This window comes from Manacus candei, unplaced genomic scaffold (genome assembly GCF_025592945.1).
Source record: "Manacus candei isolate 608988 ecotype Guabito, Panama unplaced genomic scaffold, ASM2559294v1 h1tg000056l, whole genome shotgun sequence".
NCBI lineage: Eukaryota > Metazoa > Chordata > Aves > Passeriformes > Pipridae > Manacus > Manacus candei.
Genome location: NW_026138104.1, coordinates 3622338 through 3641807, shown reverse-complemented (window position 1 = coordinate 3641807; position 19470 = coordinate 3622338). Strand labels below are relative to the sequence as shown.

Below are 19470 nucleotides of genomic sequence, written 5' to 3'. Positions count from 1 at the left end.
GTCATTGAGATAGGTCTGCAGACTTTGAGACAGACTTTGAGAGAGAAATGAAAATATAAAACCGATTTGGGGCAGTAGAATTTAAAGTAGAAAAGTTTTAAGTACATAGAGTGGCACATATATTTTCTCTGCCTCAAACTGGAACAAGGCATACTAATGAACACATCTTTTTCTCTTGATGCAACCTTTCACAAGCTCCTTAGGGCACAGAATTTTAATTTCCCATCATATAAAGGTCATTGACAGTGTTAAACAGCAAATAACCTTAAGTAACTACACATGTATTGGCAGATAATTAAGTATTGATCTGCTTTTTAAAATAGTACACCATTTCTCTATGACCTGTTTGATTTTAGAAACCATTATGGGTAGGGCTATTTTTCTAACTATGAACTTACTGCAAGATACAATTATGCTAACAAAACATACATGCCAAAAGTACATCTACAGATTACTTATGCTGAAAAAAATACAAAAAAGAAAGAGATACTGATCATGTAGTTGTCAGACTCAAAATAACCAATAGCCCACTTTTAATACCACCTCTAAATATTTCAGGGAAACTAAGCTATGAACTTGTAGGGTGGGGTGAAAGGATAAAGAGGACTGACCCTCTCAAACACTACGTACGACTCTCAAAAACATAATGTATGTAGTTTTTGCAATGGTGTGTGGGGTTTCATTATTTTTAAGCTGGATTGCCATGTTTGCCTGTCTTTCTACAGCTTACTTTGTACTAACAAAATAGTTGTGTGATCCCATTATGCAGATTCATCACAATCACAGTGAAACATACTCCAAACCCAAAAGAAGTAGGAAAGGAAATTAGTTTGAAGTCATTTTCTGTGAAGAGCTAATGTACAACAAAGGGTGATGTTTTGCACTTTTTTCCCAGTTCCCCTCCAGCAGGACAACATTTCATAAGAAAGGAGCTGTTAATTTCAGGCAAATGTCAAGGTGTGCCCAAGGATCAAAATAAATATTCTCTGTTTTGGCAAAAACAGGTCTCTATAAAAACCCTCTTGGGCAGCTGTCTCCCTTCTGTACAGCTGAGGCCGAGGTAGCTGTGGGCACAGAGTCAAAAGCCATTGGATGCATTATCCTGCAATACAATTACAACGATTAAACTTATTTTCCCTGTCAATGAGAGGCAGAGAAAAGGAGGATCTTAGAAGCTTGAAATTTCCTTAATCCCATTAAGTGAAGCTCCCTCCTTTAGTCAAAACCAATCACATCTCTACTGGGATTTTATGATGTAAAGCATCTTAAAGCTTGTTTGTGGATATTTTGTTTTCCCCAATTCTTTCCCACAAAATAAAGCTGAAGCACAGAGGCAGGCAGGGCAGTGGCTGCCCAGCCAGCTGGACAGGAGGCATGGCAGGAAGTCCAGTAAATGCTTCTAAAGTGAGTTAAGGTTTGTTCCTGAAACACTAATCTCCCTTTTTCATTCAGAAATCCTCACAGGATCAGCTTTGCTGACTTGAGGGGGGAAAAAGGAAAACTTTTTCTTTCTGTAAATACTTAAGCAGAAAGGAAATTTCACAGGGGAAAATGATTGTCATAAAAGCCATAAATCTTTAAGGAGCTTAGTAATACAAAGTGTCTGGAGTTAAAGAATCTTTTAATATCACCTTAGAGAAACTAGAGGTCCCAATCCTCAGCCTTCCTGCTCTTAAAGCTACCTTCCATCTGACACTGAGAGAAAAATGTGGGAATTATTACTTTCTTGCATCATTGCAAAGAAAAAATAGCCCATGACATTCACATATCTGGCCACACAGGCACCAAACAGTCCCGTAAGTGGCCCCTGAGTGCGTATAAATCCTGCAAGCCCATGTTCTATCAGCACAGACTATACATTTCATATCTTTCCAGCCACCTCTGTTCTCACAATTGGCTAGTGGATGGTATAAACCACAGTCTACATTTTAAAAGGGAAAACAAGGATTTATTTTTTTTTGCAATGGTCTGGAAAATAATAGCGATTGGTTTAAATGGTAGAAATAAAGTGGGAAATAACATAAGTGAGTCAAATTAACTTTAAAACTTAATTTGGGTTGCTTTTCTTCACTTCCTTTCACCCACTTTCATTATCAGAAGCTTTGCATCGGGACTAAATTAATTAGAAGTATATTTCTGATCCTGACAAGACATTTAGACTGGATAAGGATGAACAGTATCTTTTTCAGCTTGTGGAATGACAGAATTTGCCACTGCCTGTAAGGTCTCCTTGGTAGGAATAGAAAGGTCAACTGCAAAGGTTTCTTTGACACTGAAATCAGTCATCACTCTGAATGCTGGGGAAAAAAATGTAGTAAGTTTGGTTCAAGTATTTCCTAAAGGCTAAACCCCACTCCTCTGATAGGCCCCAGGTTGGAAAGATTCATACATATTCATAGCAATTATTAAAAGATTCCTCCAAAACTCTTCATAAAATGAGAAATCCCAGACATTTTGAAGATATTGAAGTAAATACTTCTTATGCAATTGGGATCTACTACTGTTTAAATTTCCAGAGGTGATAGACTGCTTCAGTTGAATGTCACAGATCTTAGAGGCTGAAAAAGGCTGTAATTTCTCTCTTATATTTCAGGGTACCTAGAGACCCCAAGAAAAACCATTCCTATTTGTTGTAGCAGATATTTTGCAGAGGACAGTCTTAGTGCTGGGTTATTCTCAGCTTTGAGAGGAAATGGTTCTTCCTTTGGGTTGATCTTATCTTCTGGCCCAGCTATATTTGTTATCTGTTTATGAAACAGTGCTTCTCCTGCAGAGGACAGGGTTGAGGACACTCAGGCTGCCTCTCCAGTCCTTCCTTCCAGAGACAAGAGCTGATACTGGCTTCTACAAGCACTACAGTAATTCCATACATCTGGAAGTGGAAGAATCAAACTCATACCTCTGTGTCTCATTGTTTCCATGGAAATGGTGTCTGAGGAATAGAGTCTGTTCTGTTCCTGTCTTGCTCCAAATAACAGAGCAGACAATTCTCTGTTGAAATTAAAGATACATCAGATACAGTTCAAAGGTCTGTCCAAGGTCTGGTTCCAGTTTTAAGGGCTTTTTTAAAATAATTTGTATACTTGAAAGGAGAGCAGGCATTAAATTCACAGATGACCCCAGGTTGGGAGAAACAACAAGACTAATGGAAAACAGGACAAAAAATCAGAATTATCTAGGCATATTAAAAAGGTGTTCTGATAAGATAAAGATGAAGCACAGTAAAGACAAGGTGCTTAGGTAATCAGATATAAGCAACTGAACAAATGCAGGATGGAGCATGACTGGCTGGATAGCATTTTGCAGAGGAGAGAGCAGGGAGAATTCCAAGACAAACAGAAGTCATGGACCTAAAATGTCATCTCCTGAGCTGTATAAGCAAAAGCATTGTCTACAAAACATAGAAGTATTTCTTCTCTTATTATATTGATGAGTCCTTAGCAGGAGGATTATATCTGTGGGCAGCATATCAGAGTTGATATGTTCTTGTTCTGAATTTTAAAACACTGATATGCCTTCCTAGTTCTTCAGGGTGTGCATTGTTCTTCAGACATCCCCAACTCCTTTAGGGGTGCTCTGACTTTTACTTCTGTCACAGTCATGGCCACGTCATGACTCTATGGTGCTAAAGGCAGATCTCAAGAATGGGACAGGAAAGCAGCTGCAGATTTCTATATTGCAACCTCAAAACCCATGTCACCTATTAAAATAAAGACGAAATACAAGAGCAGTTGATATTTCACATGTTTTTAATAAAGGCAAGAGAGATTTGAGTCTTAAACATGGGAAATCCCACATTACAAGGGATGTTTGGCAACTCCAGTTACTCTGAAAAAGATGTGGATGATCCAGAAGGAGTCCAAAGAGGGCAGGAAGAATGATTTGCTGTCTGGAAAGATTGATGGCCAAAAGGAGGGAAGATTGAGGAAGCAGACAGCCTCAAGCTTCCAACATGTAAAACATTGCTTCTGCAAGAGGAAGGAAGTAGTTGGTTTGCCATGTTCATGTTGGATAGGACAAAAAAAGAAAGGTTTATATGTCACTTAGGGAGATTTAGGTTAAATGTTAGAAAGTGTTTCTGAACAGGTAGAGCAGTGAAACATAGGAATCATATTCCCTAGGGAATGAATTGGGATGTACGGTCTGGATCACAGAGCTAGCTGAGAACGGGCTGCAGAGACTGAGAATAGCCCAAGGCAGAAAAATAGTAAGAGCAACCTTGCAGAGTCCTTCCAAGCACTGGAAGTCTTCCCAGTACTATTTGTAAGTCTATCAACAGCAGCAGAAAGAGGTAATCAGCTGAGTGGCAATCTTTTTTGAAGTATTGTCTTGAAAAATTCATTAGCTCTTCAGGCAACGAGAATGCTCCCATAGCATGCTTTGGAAAGTACAAAATTCACCTTTAATAATCCATCCTGCTTTCTTTGAAACATTCTCAGTTAGGAAACAGTCAGTACAAAATAAATTACAAAATTCAAGTCAAAGTTAAGGATTAAATTTTGACTTTTATTATCTGCCTTTCTTTACAGACAGGCATCATCTACAGGATCAGGGAGTGCAGTACTATGCCCTATAACGTGGTAAGGAACAGAGGGAGTTTGGTTTTTATTGCAGTGTTGATAACTATATTTTTCTTTAGGCAGTGCCTTGTCCCTGAATCTTTTGTCATGCATTACACAAGAAAAGTAGATTTCACGTTAAATGGATAGGTGTGATAACTAACATTAACACTACATCAAATATATATATATATATACACACAGCAAATACATATTTATTCTCCTACAATATTCATTACTTCGATATGCCTTAAAGGACTATTTGCTACATCTGGTGACTGGAGATACTTTAATTTAGACAGGTAAATTTTCTTCATTCTTCGTAGGGTTAAAAATGCCATTTGCATGTAAAATCTCATGACTCCACATGGAGGTTCTAGGCTCAGTTTATGAAAAGTTCATGACTCTAAGATTGAAAACCATCAGATTATAAGAATAATATACTCTAATCAAGGCAGAACTGTCATGACTATGGCTAACCTATCATTTTAATTATATTGAATGATTAAACAGCTATATTTAATAACTTCACTAATGACTAAGTCTTATAGTGCAAGACATGGTATGATTTTTCTTTAAGATATTAATTTTATCCTAAGACTTGATTTTTTCTGACATCTATATTGTTTCTGCACTGGCATCTTCATAGTGCAAAATTAATTACATCTGGGTAGTTAAAGTTACTGAATTCCTTTGTATTTTATTGTATTCTGGTTTTAATATTTGAAGGTACCATGAAAAAATATTTAAATTTCTCACTCTTTCATTGCTCTGTTTCATTTTGAAGCAATACACATTTTTCCAGGACCTAATAAAGGTGAAACTGTTCATAAAAGATTATTTTTATGATCTTCTATTTTCTGTATTCAGTCACATAAATGTGAAATCATTACCCTGTGGGGATTGTGGTTTTTGTTTGCAGTGGCACCCCAGAGACAGTATAAGGATGCATTTACATAACCATTGCCCTCAGAAATGTCACAGTATCAGATTTAACTTACTGAGTAATAAATTCTTACCAGCTTTCAAATCCAAAAGGGGCAGCATGGGAATGACTCCTTATATTACGTCTTTAAACATGTATTTCTTATACTTTCTAGGTGATAGAAAAATTACAGTGAAGTAGGGAGGAGGGAAAGGAGAAAGAAACAGTAATCCAACCCATGTTGGGGAAATTTGAAAAGGTCATTTCTTGTTTCTTGTCTGCTAGCACTGGGGCACACTTTTTTCTGTTTCTCTGCCCACCTTGTACTAGTGCTTTTGAGAGGAGGTAAAGATTCATCCACCTTCATGATGCAGTTCTGTTTCTGGGTGAAGATAGGACCAAAACCAAAACTGAATAAGAATAAATAATATTGGAAGACGCTTTCAGCCAAGTCTTCTGGATTTCCCCCTCAATTCTCTTTTCTGACACCAGATTCTTCTTCTGACACCAAATACTTGAGGAAAAGGAACAGTTTCCTCACCATCTTCTCAACTACTAATTCAGCTTTGACTTAACATCTGGTTTTACCTCCATAACAGGTTTTATGAACAGCCCAAATGACATTGCTCTTTTGGCTCTGATTGTTCAGTTAGTCAGACTCTTTCTCTCTCCTTCTTCTTAGTCAGTATGACTTAGGAACTGAGAAAGTATTGTTTCTGATGGCATGTGTGAGCCACAAACTAGAAGTGTTAGTATGGCCCCATCATTGCCCAGTTCTGGAGTCATTACATTTAAAATTGTAAGCAGAAGCCTAGCAATATTCAAATATACTCTACTGCTAAACTATGCTTTCTACATCCTAATCATCCATAATATGTATGCACTTATAACTACAGGCTGCTAATTCCCATTGCAGCAACAGGCAAATCTGCAGCCTGGCCAGTGGGTGGCAAACTGGAAATCTGATCCGCCCCTGCTATGTGGCCCCTAGTCTACAATATTTCATATAATGCTTTCAACATGTCACTCCCATCAGAGGTCCTGCTATAAAGCTTCAGCACTTTACTGCTCAGAAAGGCAGCTCTAATTCACTCATTTGTGGTTCTGATCCAAGACTTCACTTTTTACTCTTTTACTCTCAGTATAGGCCCCAAGATCAATACGGTCCATCACCATGACAAGCACACTGACTCCAGAATACATAATGCCATATACATCCCTAGGAAGCTCTAAAACATCTGCAGCAGTAAAAACAGATTAAGCCTCAGGGATACAGGCACGCCAGAATCCAGTACATGAATAGGCAGAGGATGTCCCCAGTGCTCCTCCTCTCCATCCTACCTGCCTGGAGGGAGGAGACTAAAACTGGCTCCTTCTTTCCCCTCTTCTCCTCCAGAAAGATGCTGCTGTGACAAAGTCAATGTGGGAGGCAAAGTGGCAAATAACTACGCTGGCAGGATTTCTGAAGTTTGACAATTGCATTAGGTATCTTCCCACTCTTTATAATATTTCTCCTTGCTTCTATCGGTTTGACTATTATATGAAAACCAGCAAAAGCTAAATGATGTGGGAAAAGGAAGTTTAGAATTTTCCTGAAATTCTAGGTGGAAAAAAAGAAATAAAATACAACTTTTCCATCATTTGTAAGAGGCAGATATTTAGCATTTCTCGCTTCCTAGTGTTATAATGTTCTGATATATTAAAAATTCAGTCATCTCCAAAACTATTACTGGACTGCTCTACAATAAAAATGGTTTAAGAGCTGGGTACTGTCCTTGGCCAAGTGCATCAGGTGACAGTGCACCACCACCATCTACTGATCAACTGACTGTACTACCAACAGAGACCCCCACTCGGACTGATTTGGATTTGCAGATTTTAATTCACACATTAAAATTCTTGTACGGAACCAGAGTTTGTCACATTGAATATGCCTGACAGGGAGAGTAAAGACAGCTAAATTTAGGAGTCTGGAAGAACCATCAAACTAAAAAATTTCAAGGAGCGATTTCCAGCTGCTGCTGGAAAAACTAAATACAGATTATTCAAATAGTATTTTGCTTTGACTTATGAAACATGAAAAAATGGTGATTGTATGGAAGGTAACACTGATTAATGTTGCACTGAAAGGATTAAATGCTGCTTTCTTTTCCTCCACTTTTACTCATGCTAATAAAAATCATCATCAGTAAATGATCTCTGAGAACTCTCCCAAGGTGTAAGGCTGCCTATGTCCATTTGAAGGGGTCAGCAATGTAATGCATTGCATTGCATAGGGCACACACTTGGTTTTTCAGCCTAAGCTCAGAGTACCTCTATTCAGAGGAGCTAAGCTGCTGCTTCTCAGTATGTCTTCTTTAATTTGATTATATAAATTAATAATTATTTCATGGCAAGGCATTTTCATAATTATGAAAGCGCTAAATCGATGTCAAATTTCTTAGCTTAAAAGGGATTATTTTGGTTCATATTCTTTATAAAGTAAGTGGTTCTTTTTTAACCTTTTAAGTTCTCTGTGTACTTAGACCAGCTATTCACTTTTTCAAGAGGCTGCATAGAATCTCTTTCTGCCTCTGTAGCAAAAGGAATTTTTTTACTGGAAAAGTTATGGACGTTTAAAGTGTGATCTCTCAGCCTTTCTTATGTTATTGAATTTTTTTGTTCTGACACTTCTGTAAACCAAGTTGATGTGAATGAGGATTAGCTTGGCAGATCCAAGTTGTGTAGAAGTGGGAGACTATTAACAAGAATCCTGCTTTGTAGCTTGTGCAATATCTACACTGTGCAAAGGGATCTATCAAAAATACCCAGTCAGAGCACAGAATTTCACATCTATTCTGTCTTGGCGTAAATGTCAGTGCATTGTGTATGAAGACAGAGTGGTGCTCAGAGACATCCTTTCCACCTCAAGTCTGCTGCCTTTTGTTAAAGTATTCCATATGGCTTCTTCTTCAATCCACTTATCTTCTTTTGCCTATGCTGGTGAAGTTGTGCCAACTTACAGCAACAGATAATAAGTCATTATATTCTGTGATAGTGTTACCTCTGTGTTCAACTTCACTATGTCTGTGCACTAACTTAGATGATCAGTGCTTGAAGCCAGTCACCTTTGATTTATTGCTGAGAGTGCCATGCACACCTCTACACAATGAATAGTGTGATAATAACAACTTACTCCCATTGAACAAGAAATCAGACACTAGGTAATGACCCAGTGGGCTGTCTTGTCTTTGACTGCGGTCAGGGAATTTACAGGTGTTCAGCTGGCCACAGGAGGGCTCTCATATTGTTCCCTGGATTCACCAAGGAATACTATATGAACAAAGATCACATAATTCAGATCAGACAAATTCTCTCTCTTTCCAGATTACACCCATAGTTTAAGAAAAAATGAAGTTTTTTATAGTTCTTAAACAAAGCCTTTCCATCAGGATTAGGGCCAGCTGGGATCACTAGATGTTACAGAATATGAAACCATTGTTCCCAATATTTTTGTAGCCGGAACTCCCTGCAACCACCTTCTCCACTTTCCCAGTCCCTAGACTTCATCTTTGTCTGTCTGGTGGTTTCCAATTCTGTTTTCTTTTTTGTGCATTCCCTCATTTTAGTGTCTCTTAATGGCAATAGCAGGGAGGTCATGCTAATTATCCCAGTAGGGTTTATTAGCCTGGACTCCACTCACTGCCGTGCTTTGCTTCTAATGTCATGACTCTATTCTGAAGCACACCTGAGTGACTGGAAAGTAAGAACATGAGCTTTTGTTTTTTTCAAGATGTTTTTGCTGAAAGTGTAATGTATGTGTGCCTTTACACAGTATAGTAATTTTTAAAGAATTAAACTAACTCCATAGGCTTTAAAGTGAACAAAGAATGAAAGTCTTTTCATCAGTTAATACTTTCCTTGTGTATATGTATAAATATATATGCCTACCAGTGGCATGCATAGATACCATTGTATGCATACATATATGTATTTATGTGTCTTGATATATATCTATGTATCCTTTTACAATATGTACATAAGGATTGAAAAAGAACAGCACTCCACAGTGACATTGCAAACACATAAAGAAATGCTTTTCATGGAGAGGAGATATAAGAAAAGCACGCTTGAATTTTACAATGAATTTTACTTGCATGTTGGTATTACTGGATTTCCATTTTCAATAGTTTGTGCGTAGCCACATACATGTGCATGCATGGTTACATGGTTACAGCCATGGTTACATAGTTAGGCCTGCCATTCAAAGAGTTACAGTTTCCTATGGTGATCATTCAGTAGTGTTTATGAAGGCTATGACCAGCCTGAAACCTTCATTTTAATGGGAATTGTGTGTCTAAACATTCCTGCGAACACTGTGTCTGACAGTCAGAAGTACTGAAGTCCTTCAACCCAAAGCCAGCACATCTCAAAAGCAGGATGGTATGCACTAAGCCAGTCTGAAACAGAAGCAGACAAACTCAGGGCACATTTTGACAGCTTCGCTTTTGGGACTAGTCTGAGTCACTCTCGTGCTGAAATAACATCCCTGTGCCAGAACAAATGCAGGGCTTCCTAGGAACCTCTCACTCTCTGCAAGTATGTGATCCAGTTTTTTGTCTACTTTTCTTGGGTCAAACCCACTCATTTTTATCCTAATTTTCTCCAGCTAGATAAAATCAGAACATTATAAGACATGAGTAATGAGTTCACCTGTCATCTTCTGGGCTTCCCCAGAAAAGTTTCATTCATTCTGTTTTGGAGAATATAAATAATGCAGTCCTGCCCATCATTTCAGTATTTCATATTACTTACATTCTGTCTTTTCCAGATGATGAGTAATTCAGGCAAAACCACCTGCAGATGCTCCTTCTCTCATTCTTGCTCCCCTCCCTTGGAAATCTGTGGCAGCATTTGATTCAGACAAAGAGTCCTGCAAAAAATTGGGAAGAGTGGATTTTTGGATAGCAAATGAGACAACTGCTCTCCTATTTTTTTAATGTCATTTAATAAAATTTTCAGCAAATGTTCAATTCTGGTACATTTGTAATCAACAGCACAGGGGGCAGGTTTAATTAGCAGTCAGGAATTGGGTTCTGTATTTGTGCTTCAGTCAATATGATCTCCTGCATATCAAGGATAATGCAAACTTACCGTGAAACGTATCACAGTTCAAATGATTATTCAGTCATGTCACAGAATACTCTGAGTTGGAAGAGACCCACAAGGATCATCAAGTTCAGCTCCTGGCCCTGCACAGGACCAAGAATCACACCACGTGCCTATACCATATCTACATGCTTTGGACAAACACAGGGATAAAACAAAGTGCAGACAGAGTTCTGTGCACTTCTAATAAGTATACAGGAAAACACAGTGGAAGATATGCGAACCCTGAGCCTGAGAAGTCCTGGCACAAGTGTATAAATATTTACCAGTATGGTAATTAACTTCTTGGCTGAATCTAGATTGCATAAAATGTTCAGTTTCAGTGCACTCAGAAAAGAAAAGCAGTGGACCACAAAAAAAAAAAAAGAAAAAAAAAAAAAGGAAGGGTGTTTAAATATAATAATGAATTGCCTTTCAATTTTTTAGTCTGCAGGTGAATCCCCTTTATTTTTAAGTTTAGCATTTGTATTTTAAACATGTAGAGAAAGAGCTGCTATCTCCTTTTCACTAGAACAAGGACTAATTTAATTTTCTCTTAAACTCTGGCATAGAGAATACTGTCATCTCTTCTTCCCCTACCCGACAAAAACTCTTCTATTGTTCATCAGTCCGTTGATCACCTTCCTCCAACAGGTTTCTGATATTGCTTTCCTTCCTTCCCTGCCAGATGCAGCTTTGACACCTGGTTTTATGTACAATCTCATTTCCATTGCTTCACCCCACTGTGCTATGCACAGACAACGAGTGCACTCCGGGTCTTCAGGGGCAATCCGAAAACAGCAGGACTGCAATTATCTTTACTTCCAGGGAATGGCGAAATCTTAAGGGTGTTGGGTTTGGCTTTTGGTTATTTCCAAAATGATGGGAGATAGCAGGACAAGGAAAAGGCACAAGTACACCAAGATGCTTCCTGAGACAATGAGCTCTGGGAACCATAAGGCTCAGAATAACAGCAAGTAAATCATCAGAACCATTTGTAAGCATAAATTCATGTGAAAAAAATGAGCAGTTTCCACATGCTAATATCACAGAATTTAATACTTATTTGTCACGTGAAACAACATGGTAGCAAACTCTGTGAGCTTGAAGACATTAGTAATGAGCTTGAGTTTAGCAACAGAAGGGAGAAAATGATGTTGAAATGTGCACCATGTTAATTGTTGTGGGAGGGACAGTGTTTAGCACAAGCTAATTCAAAGCCAGGTCCCTGGGAGCTAAGAAACTAGTTGCATTTGCTGGCACAGCTGTGACTGTCTAAGAGATTACTAAGCCCTGATGGGATGTGTGTGGCAGTCAGATTCAGCAGAACAGTCATTTGAGAAAAATTATATCAATAATTGTCTCAATGCTTTGGGTTTTTTAGGTAGTAAAAATTAAAATATTTCCCAAATTACTTCCAGTAAGAACTGGTGTTATAATATGGTGGAATGAATATCTGAAATATTTTAAAAGTAAAGCTTAGATAGAGCCTTGAAAGTTCTACTTTACAGAGGTTCCAGGCTTACAATACAATTCTCTGTATTTGCAAATTACCAATAACTGTGAGCTATTTTTAAGCTGCTGTATAATTGCATTTGGAAAAAAACCTGAGCTTTAAAAATGGCAAGTCTCTAGCTCTTATGAAGAAACAATGATTCAAACTATTGCAGCACTGTCTGTTGGAGTCAGCAGGTGCATTGACACCAAACAAAGGTAAGGGGTGAATTCTGATCAGTCAAAAAACCCATAACTCAGTTTTAATTAAAGAAGGAAAGAGGTTGAAGTGGGAAGGTGCAAATGGATAGGGAAGAATCTGCAGTAATAGAGATTAGGTAAAATTGCTAATTGTGGCAGTAGGTATGTTTAGGATAAAGCAAAGTTTAGAAATATGAACTGGGATAAATGTATGAGATAAAACAAGTGGGAAAAGAAGATGAAAAAAAAACAAGAAAGTGCTGTTCAGAAGTCTGGGTGAGAGGGAAAAATAAACAGGTTTTAAATGATAAGGAAAATGACAAGGTTTTTGAGCAGAATGTCATAATTTCCAGTTGTAAAACTGATGTGCTTGAAGCTAAAGTTTGAAGTAAAAAAAATTGGAGCAGAAAGATGGATGAGATTTTTGGTAAATGCAGACAGTAGCTGAAACCATGAGAATAAGTGAAGTGTCCTGGGTGACAGGAGGTCTGAGAGCAGAGGTAACAGGCACATGGGAGGAAAGGAAGCCACAGAAAGACACAATTGATTTGGGAACTTCAGAGAAATTTTGTTTCAAAATTCTTAGTAAAATTATGGTTTCTGGGAACAATGTTTGCCAGTTTTGTACTGATTTGTAAAGTGGTTTCATTTTTTTCCCCCCAAAGACTAAAATCTGTACTGAACTTGTAATGACAGATCAAGGCCATTAAGCAAGTCTCTGCTGCTGAACCCAGCCTCCTAAAACCCTCATTCTGACTTCAAGACTCCCTACTAGCCTCTCCTCTGCAACCTTTATGCTATGCTTACAGAGCTTTTTTTTTATATCTCAGCCTGGTCCTATTCTGGCAGCTCCCACAAGATGCATATAATTTTATTTAATATAGAAATAGGGCATTAAAAGCTACTTTTGGCTCTAGTATTTGTTGAAGCCTCGAGCTGGTCCACATTCAGTTGTCTACCAAGGGATTTAATGTAAAGTCAGGTATGGGGATCTGTTTCACAGACAACTGTCTCACACTGACTTCCCTACCTGAACAAGTACTTAGATCTTGCTTAGGCAAGCATTTCTTTACCTTATGAGCATGTGTAGGCACTAGTTGACTCATATTAATGGCACAGCATGTGGGAACTTCAGGGTAAAAGCTATTTATGCAAAAGACAGCATTTTGTTTTGGTATCCACATTCAGTATGGCTACAACTAAAACAATGGGAGTACCCAAACACTGCTAGATTTCATGTAAGAATATTAACTATTGTTTTCTTGGCCATAAAACTTTGCTTTTCTCTTTGAAATATTAAGGAATAAATAGCTTCTATAATTTTCATGTAAAATGTGTAATACCACATAACCTGTAGCTGTCTCAGTTTGTCAGGAGCATTGCAAAATAATCTTCAGGGCTTTGTACTTTGATGTTCACTCTCTTTTTGGTTTAAGTTTAGTTTTGTGTGATCTTTCATATGTAAAGTAACTTCTCCACTGGTAAACAAGAACTCTTCTAAAAATAATAAAAGTACTTCCAAAGCACTTCTCAAATGCACAGACTGATGCTGCCAACCAGAAAGGCTAGATAATAGCCTGATAGAGATATGCCTTTATTACAAACATTTGCACCTCCTGGTTCGATGAATTCAATTGCTATATAGAAAATATTTAACTGTTAATCCATTATAGATTTGTTGTTGGCTGTCTGAGTACTGCTTTCATAACTTACATTTGTCTCTGTGGAAATAATACCACAAGAAATACGGTACTAGAAGTTGTGAGAGAGAATAGAAAAGAACTAATTAGCCCAACTTTTTGCTTAAGTATATTCAATACACCACTCAAAAGTGTCTGAAAACTGAAGAATTAAAAATTGCAAATGTTAACTATAAGCCTAACTCCAAAGGAATCTGTATACTCTGCAAGGCACTCATTGAAAATGTCTGTCTAGTAATGATTGGTACAGAGAGCCTCATTAATAGGTAGTCATGTTGCAAGTATATTAGTATTCATTATGTGAATGGTCAACTGTTTGAAAATGTGTTTGTACAATTTAAAATATAATTTATATTGTTTGTATAGTGTAAAAACGTACTGTGTGTAGCTTCACATAGGAAATGCTGTAGAAAGGAAAAAATTCCCACCTTGGGATAGACATAGGTCCGGCCATCTAGTTTCCACTGCACCTCCAATGCTAGGGGTCAAGTATTTTTTTTGAATAGAAATCACAGAATCACAGAATGGCTGAGGTTGGAATGAGCTTATGGAAGTCATCTGGTCCACCTTCCTGCTCAGGCAGGGCCACCTAGAGCCAGTGGCTCGGGATTATGTCCAGGTGGCTTTTGAATATCTCTATGGATGGAGATGCCACAATCTCTCTGGGCAGCCTGTGGCAGTGCTCAGCCACCCTCACAATAAAAAAGTGCTTCCTGATGTTCAGAGAGAACCTCCTGTGTTTCCTTTTGTGCCCATTGCCTCTGGTCCTGTCACTGGGCACAACTGACACAAGCCTAGCTCTTTGGACCCCCCCCTTCAGGTATTAATATACATTGATCAGATCCCTTCTGAGCCTTCTCTTCTCCAGATGGACCTGTTCCAGTTCTCTCAGCCTTTCTTGATAGGAGAGATGGTTCAGTCCCTTCATCATCTTCACGACCCTTTATTGGACTCTTCCTATACCTCTCTTGTACTGAGGAGTCTATAAATGGACACAGCACTTCAGGTTTGGTCTCACCAGCGCTGAGTAGAGGAGAGGAATCACCTCCCTTGGCCTGCTGGCAATGCTTTGTCTAATGCAGCCCAGGATACCATTCACTGTCTTTGCTGCAAGGGCACACTGCTGGCTCATGCATGACCAGAGTCAGAGCTGAGCTCTCACTACAGCCTGACTTTGGTCATATTATTGTATTAATGTTATTTATTGACACCTCTCCTCTGGTGTTTACTCAGGCTGCAGTAAATTGTCTCCTTTTTTTTTTCTTTAAGGGTGTCTAGCCAGTGGTTGTCAGCAAACAAGGCATGAAAACGTGACTGGTGTATAACTGATATTTGCTTAAGTTTGAGGAGGATTTGAACTGAGCTCTGAGACATCAACTATCCCATGTGTCACAGAGAGTTTTCATCCAGGAATCAATGGCATTACCAGTATGTCAGTATTAGATACTTCAGTGCTCACTGAAGCAAGGGAGAAAAGATCATTTCAAGAGAAGCTATTTGGAGGAATAGCTCAGCTTCATTACATGAATGGGTGCATTTATGAGAGTGCTACCATACAATCATATAGATAAATTTAGCTTATTCAGGTAGGAAACAAGCCCTGTGTGCCCAGCATAGTCTGTAAATATATCTGGTCTGAAATACAGAGTGATAATGCAGGGAGTGTGTGGCACAATATATAGCTTGTGTTTTCAAAATCTGCAGCCCAGAGGTACCTTGGGCTGCATCATAAGAAGTGTGATCAGCTGGTTGAGTGAGGGAGGTGATTCTGCCCTCTACTCCACTCTCATGAGAACCTGCATGGAATACTGTGAACAGCTCTGGGGCCCCCAAATAAGGACATGGACCTGTTGGAGTGAGTCCAGAGGAAGCCACAAAGATGAGTAGAGAGCTGAAGCATTTCTCCTATGAAGAAAGGCTGAGAGAGTTGGGGTTGTTCAAGCCTGGAGAAGAGAAGGCTCCAGGAAGACTTTATAGCAGCCTCTCGTACCTAAAGGGGGCCTCTAAGAAAGCTGGACAGGGACTTTTTACAAGGGTCTGTAGTGATAGGACAAGGAGGAATGGCTTCAAATTGAAAGAGGGCAGGTTTAGATGAGATATTAGGATGAAATTCTTTATTATGAGGGTGATGGGACACTGAAACAGGTTGCCCAGTGAAGTTGTGGATGTCCCATCCCTGGAAGTGTTCAAGGCCAAGTTTGATAAGGCTTCAGGCAACATGATCTTGTGAAAGTGTCCCTGTTCACGGCAGGGAAGTTGGAACTAGATGATTTTTAAGGTCCCTTCCAACCCAAACCATTCTATGACTTTGTCTTCTCTGTGCAATATCTCGTTCCTTTTCCAGCCCAGTCATTAAGTGTTATGCACTGATGTTGCAAGGACTGTTGTATCTGTACTTTTTTTTTTTTTGGGGGGGGGGGGAGACATGAGGGGGAGAGGTGGTTTTTTTGGTTTGGGTTGGTTGTTTTTTGGTCTGATTTGGTTTTGGTGGGTTTTTTTGTTTGGTTTGTTTGTTTGTTTGTTTTAGTGGGTTTTTTTTGTTGTTGTTTTATTTTTTTGTGGAAAGTATACAACTATATTCAGGAAAAGAATACAACTATATTCAGAAAAATGCATTTTCCTCTCTGTAACAAATTGCTCCTGCTTTTGTTATGGACAGAAATAGGTTTTATATAAATTTCTAGCTCTGTGCTCATTCTATTTATGCTAATTTAAGTTCATGCATGTCCAGAGAAAGGGAAACAGGTTCTCAAAAAAAGATGCTATATGTGATTATTTGCCACATGGCCAACCTTCTTTCTTTAAGAAGGAGTTGCCTCACAGTCACTAACAGCTCCTAAACTATGATTAGTTTTCTTATAAATCCACTAGGCTCCTCAGGCCATGCTCCATACAAGATAACTGTTCATACATGCCATGAATTTACAATATTGAAATCTTTGTTTATGATAAGCAAGAGTAAGATCACATGATCTGTATTCACTCATTTGGTCTTCTCTGTGAACAGAATTGCCTTTTTGTACCTTGTTCTCTTACAGGACTTAACTTTACAAATAAGTCCTCCAGATTCTCAGGATACAAAGACAAAGTTGCTGTGTCTACATGGTATTTATCAACACTCAGAAAATGTATTTGAAAAAGTAAACGGTAAAACCAAAGTGAAATATATTGTAATCAATTGTAGTGCCTCTAAAAAAGTCTGGAAAATCAGTTTTAATACTTCTGGGGCACTAGAATTTCATAAAATTCATAAAAGGAACAACCTTGTGGTAGGTTATGGTATAGCTACTCTGGCCAAATATTGAAGTGACAAAATAAAAAAGTGTACTGCTTCTAAAAATCAATTATAACGCATTGCATTTTTATTGACAGATTTTATTTAAAAATAGATATTACAAATAAATCCTGAAGCATCGAGACACCTTGGGGAGATTAAACTTGTAGGTATACGAACTTCAGTCTTACAGGCAAACTGAAGCATTGTCAGTATTTGGGAACAGATCGTGGGAAATTCGTGAGCCAGTGAGGCAGAGGCTTTGCTTTGCACAGCTGTGTAAAGACTTGCCATAATAGCTGTCTGTAGCACCAATCTCTGTGCTGGAGGAAACATGAGGAGCGCCTGTTCTCCCTCCCTTAGGACACATAATGCTCAGCAGAGCCCGGGAAGGGAGGAGTGACGGCTGTGCTCTTGTGTTCAGCCCCCGCTGGCCTGGAGAAAAGCACTCCGAGAGATGCTTTTGTGGAAGGTGCAACACGGCAGCGAGGAAGCCCCAGGGAGCCTGTCCTGCCCTGGGCAGTGTCCGCAGCGCTGCCCCGGCCGTGCCCCGCACGGTGCGAGGCGGGAGCCGCCGTGCCCGATCTCAGCCCTCAATGCCACCGTTTCCAACCCAGAGTTCGCCGTTCCCGTGCAGTTTGCAATAGCATTTTTTAAACAATTTTGCGTTTAAACCAGTAGATGGGTGCATTTGCTGTTGCTTTGTGGCTGGTTGTTTCGTTGTGGTTTTAAAACCCGCTTTAAATACCACAGCAGCAGCAGTAGCGGGGGCCCCGGCCGGGGGTCACGCGTGGCTGTGGGGGACCCTGCGACCCCAGGGGTCCGAGCCGTGCGGGGGAGCGGGGCACCGCGCCCGCCTTCCCGCCTGTCCCTCCCGCTGGCTGCGGCGAGCGGGGCCGGCATCGCCGGGGAGGCCATTTTGCAGCCGTTCGGGGAGGGAGAGCGGGCGGCGGGCGCGGCAGGGCAGGACCCGGCCCCCCGCGGCAGGTAAGCGCGGCAGCACCTGGCGAAGGGCGGTCGGGCCGTGCGGCTGCCCCGGGCAGCGGCCAGGGCGGCGGGGCCGGCCCGGGGCGGCGGGGCCGGTTCGAGCCGCTGCCGCCGGGCAGCCGCGACCCCGGGCGGGGTAGGGCGGGGCGGGGCGCGGGCGGCAGGGGGCGCTGCGCCGCCGGCGCGAAGCGGGGCAGGGCAGGGGGTGCCGCGAAGGGTTAAGGGGCGGGCGGGGAGCCCGGGCCGCTCCCGCCGGGAGAGCGGGGGGATACGCGGCGGGGAATTGAAGAATAAACCCAGGCGAACAGGCAGCGGAGCCGCGGAGTGCTCTCGCCTCCCCCTCCTTTCCCCCGCCTCCGCCGCCCGCGGGGACAGCGCGGGACGCGGAGCCGGGGCGCAGCGGCGGGACGACAATGCAGCAGGCGGAGAAAGCAGGAGGGGCAGCGCACGGCAACATGGAGGGAGGCGCGGAGCGGGCCAGCCCCTGATGCGGCTCTTTCTCCTCCTCCTCCGGGCAGCGGCTCCGGCGGCGATTCCCTCCCTGGCGGCGGCTGGCGGCGGCGGGTGGAAATGAGCAGGTCGGCGGCGCTTCTCCTCTGCCTGCTGGGCTGCAACGTGTGGAAGGCGGTGACCAAAACCTTAGGGGCGCCCGAGGCGGCTCAAGGTCGGTGCGGGATGGGCGGCGGGACTGGTCCGCTTTGTGCGGCGGCCCCTGGGGCGGCGGGGGCTGCATTGTGGGGGGCCGGACCGGGGGTCCGGTGGGGAGGGGGGGGCGGCGGTGCAAGACCTCTCCCGGCTCTCACCGCCAGCCGCAGACCCGCAGCCCGGGGAGGCGAAGGTAGCCCTGCGGCTGGGGAGCTTTTGTTACCGGCAGGGGCAGAGGCTGCACTGGCCTTATTGTGCTGCCCCCTCCCACCCTCCGTCCCTCGGCGCCGCCGGAGCTGTTGCATTGCGTCCTTCTCCCTTGGTTTCCCCCTCCCCGCCGTGCCCGCTGCAGGGCCCGACGCGGCGGTGAGAGGCGGGCGAGGGGCAGCGGCGGCCGCAGGCCGTGCGGGGCCGCCGGGCTGGGGTTCGCCCCCCGCGCTGGGTTCGCCCCCCGCGCTGGCGGCGCGGCTCGGCCCGCGGCCCCGGGACGTTTCCGGGCCTCGGCCGGGCCTTTTGTTCGGCGCGGTGGCTCCCGCCGGCCGGGCGGGGTCTGTCACG

At 41.8% G+C, this 19470-nt stretch overlaps 2 protein-coding genes across 3 annotated transcripts in view; both read left to right on the top strand.

Annotated features, from left to right (window-relative positions):
* The window catches only part of ITGA8 (integrin subunit alpha 8), a 361437-nt gene that overhangs the window by 145179 nt on the left and 196788 nt on the right, over positions 1-19470 (top strand). The gene's annotated exons all lie outside the window — the stretch shown is intronic.
* The window catches only part of FAM171A1 (family with sequence similarity 171 member A1), an 88544-nt gene continuing 87536 nt past the window's right edge, over positions 18463-19470 (top strand). For both annotated transcript variants that reach the window (XM_051802560.1, XM_051802559.1), the window contains exon 1: positions 18463-18931. In XM_051802560.1, coding sequence (XP_051658520.1) covers positions 18838-18931 — 94 coding nt within the window. In that variant the 5' untranslated portion in view covers positions 18463-18837. The remainder of the gene's footprint in view (positions 18932-19470) is intronic.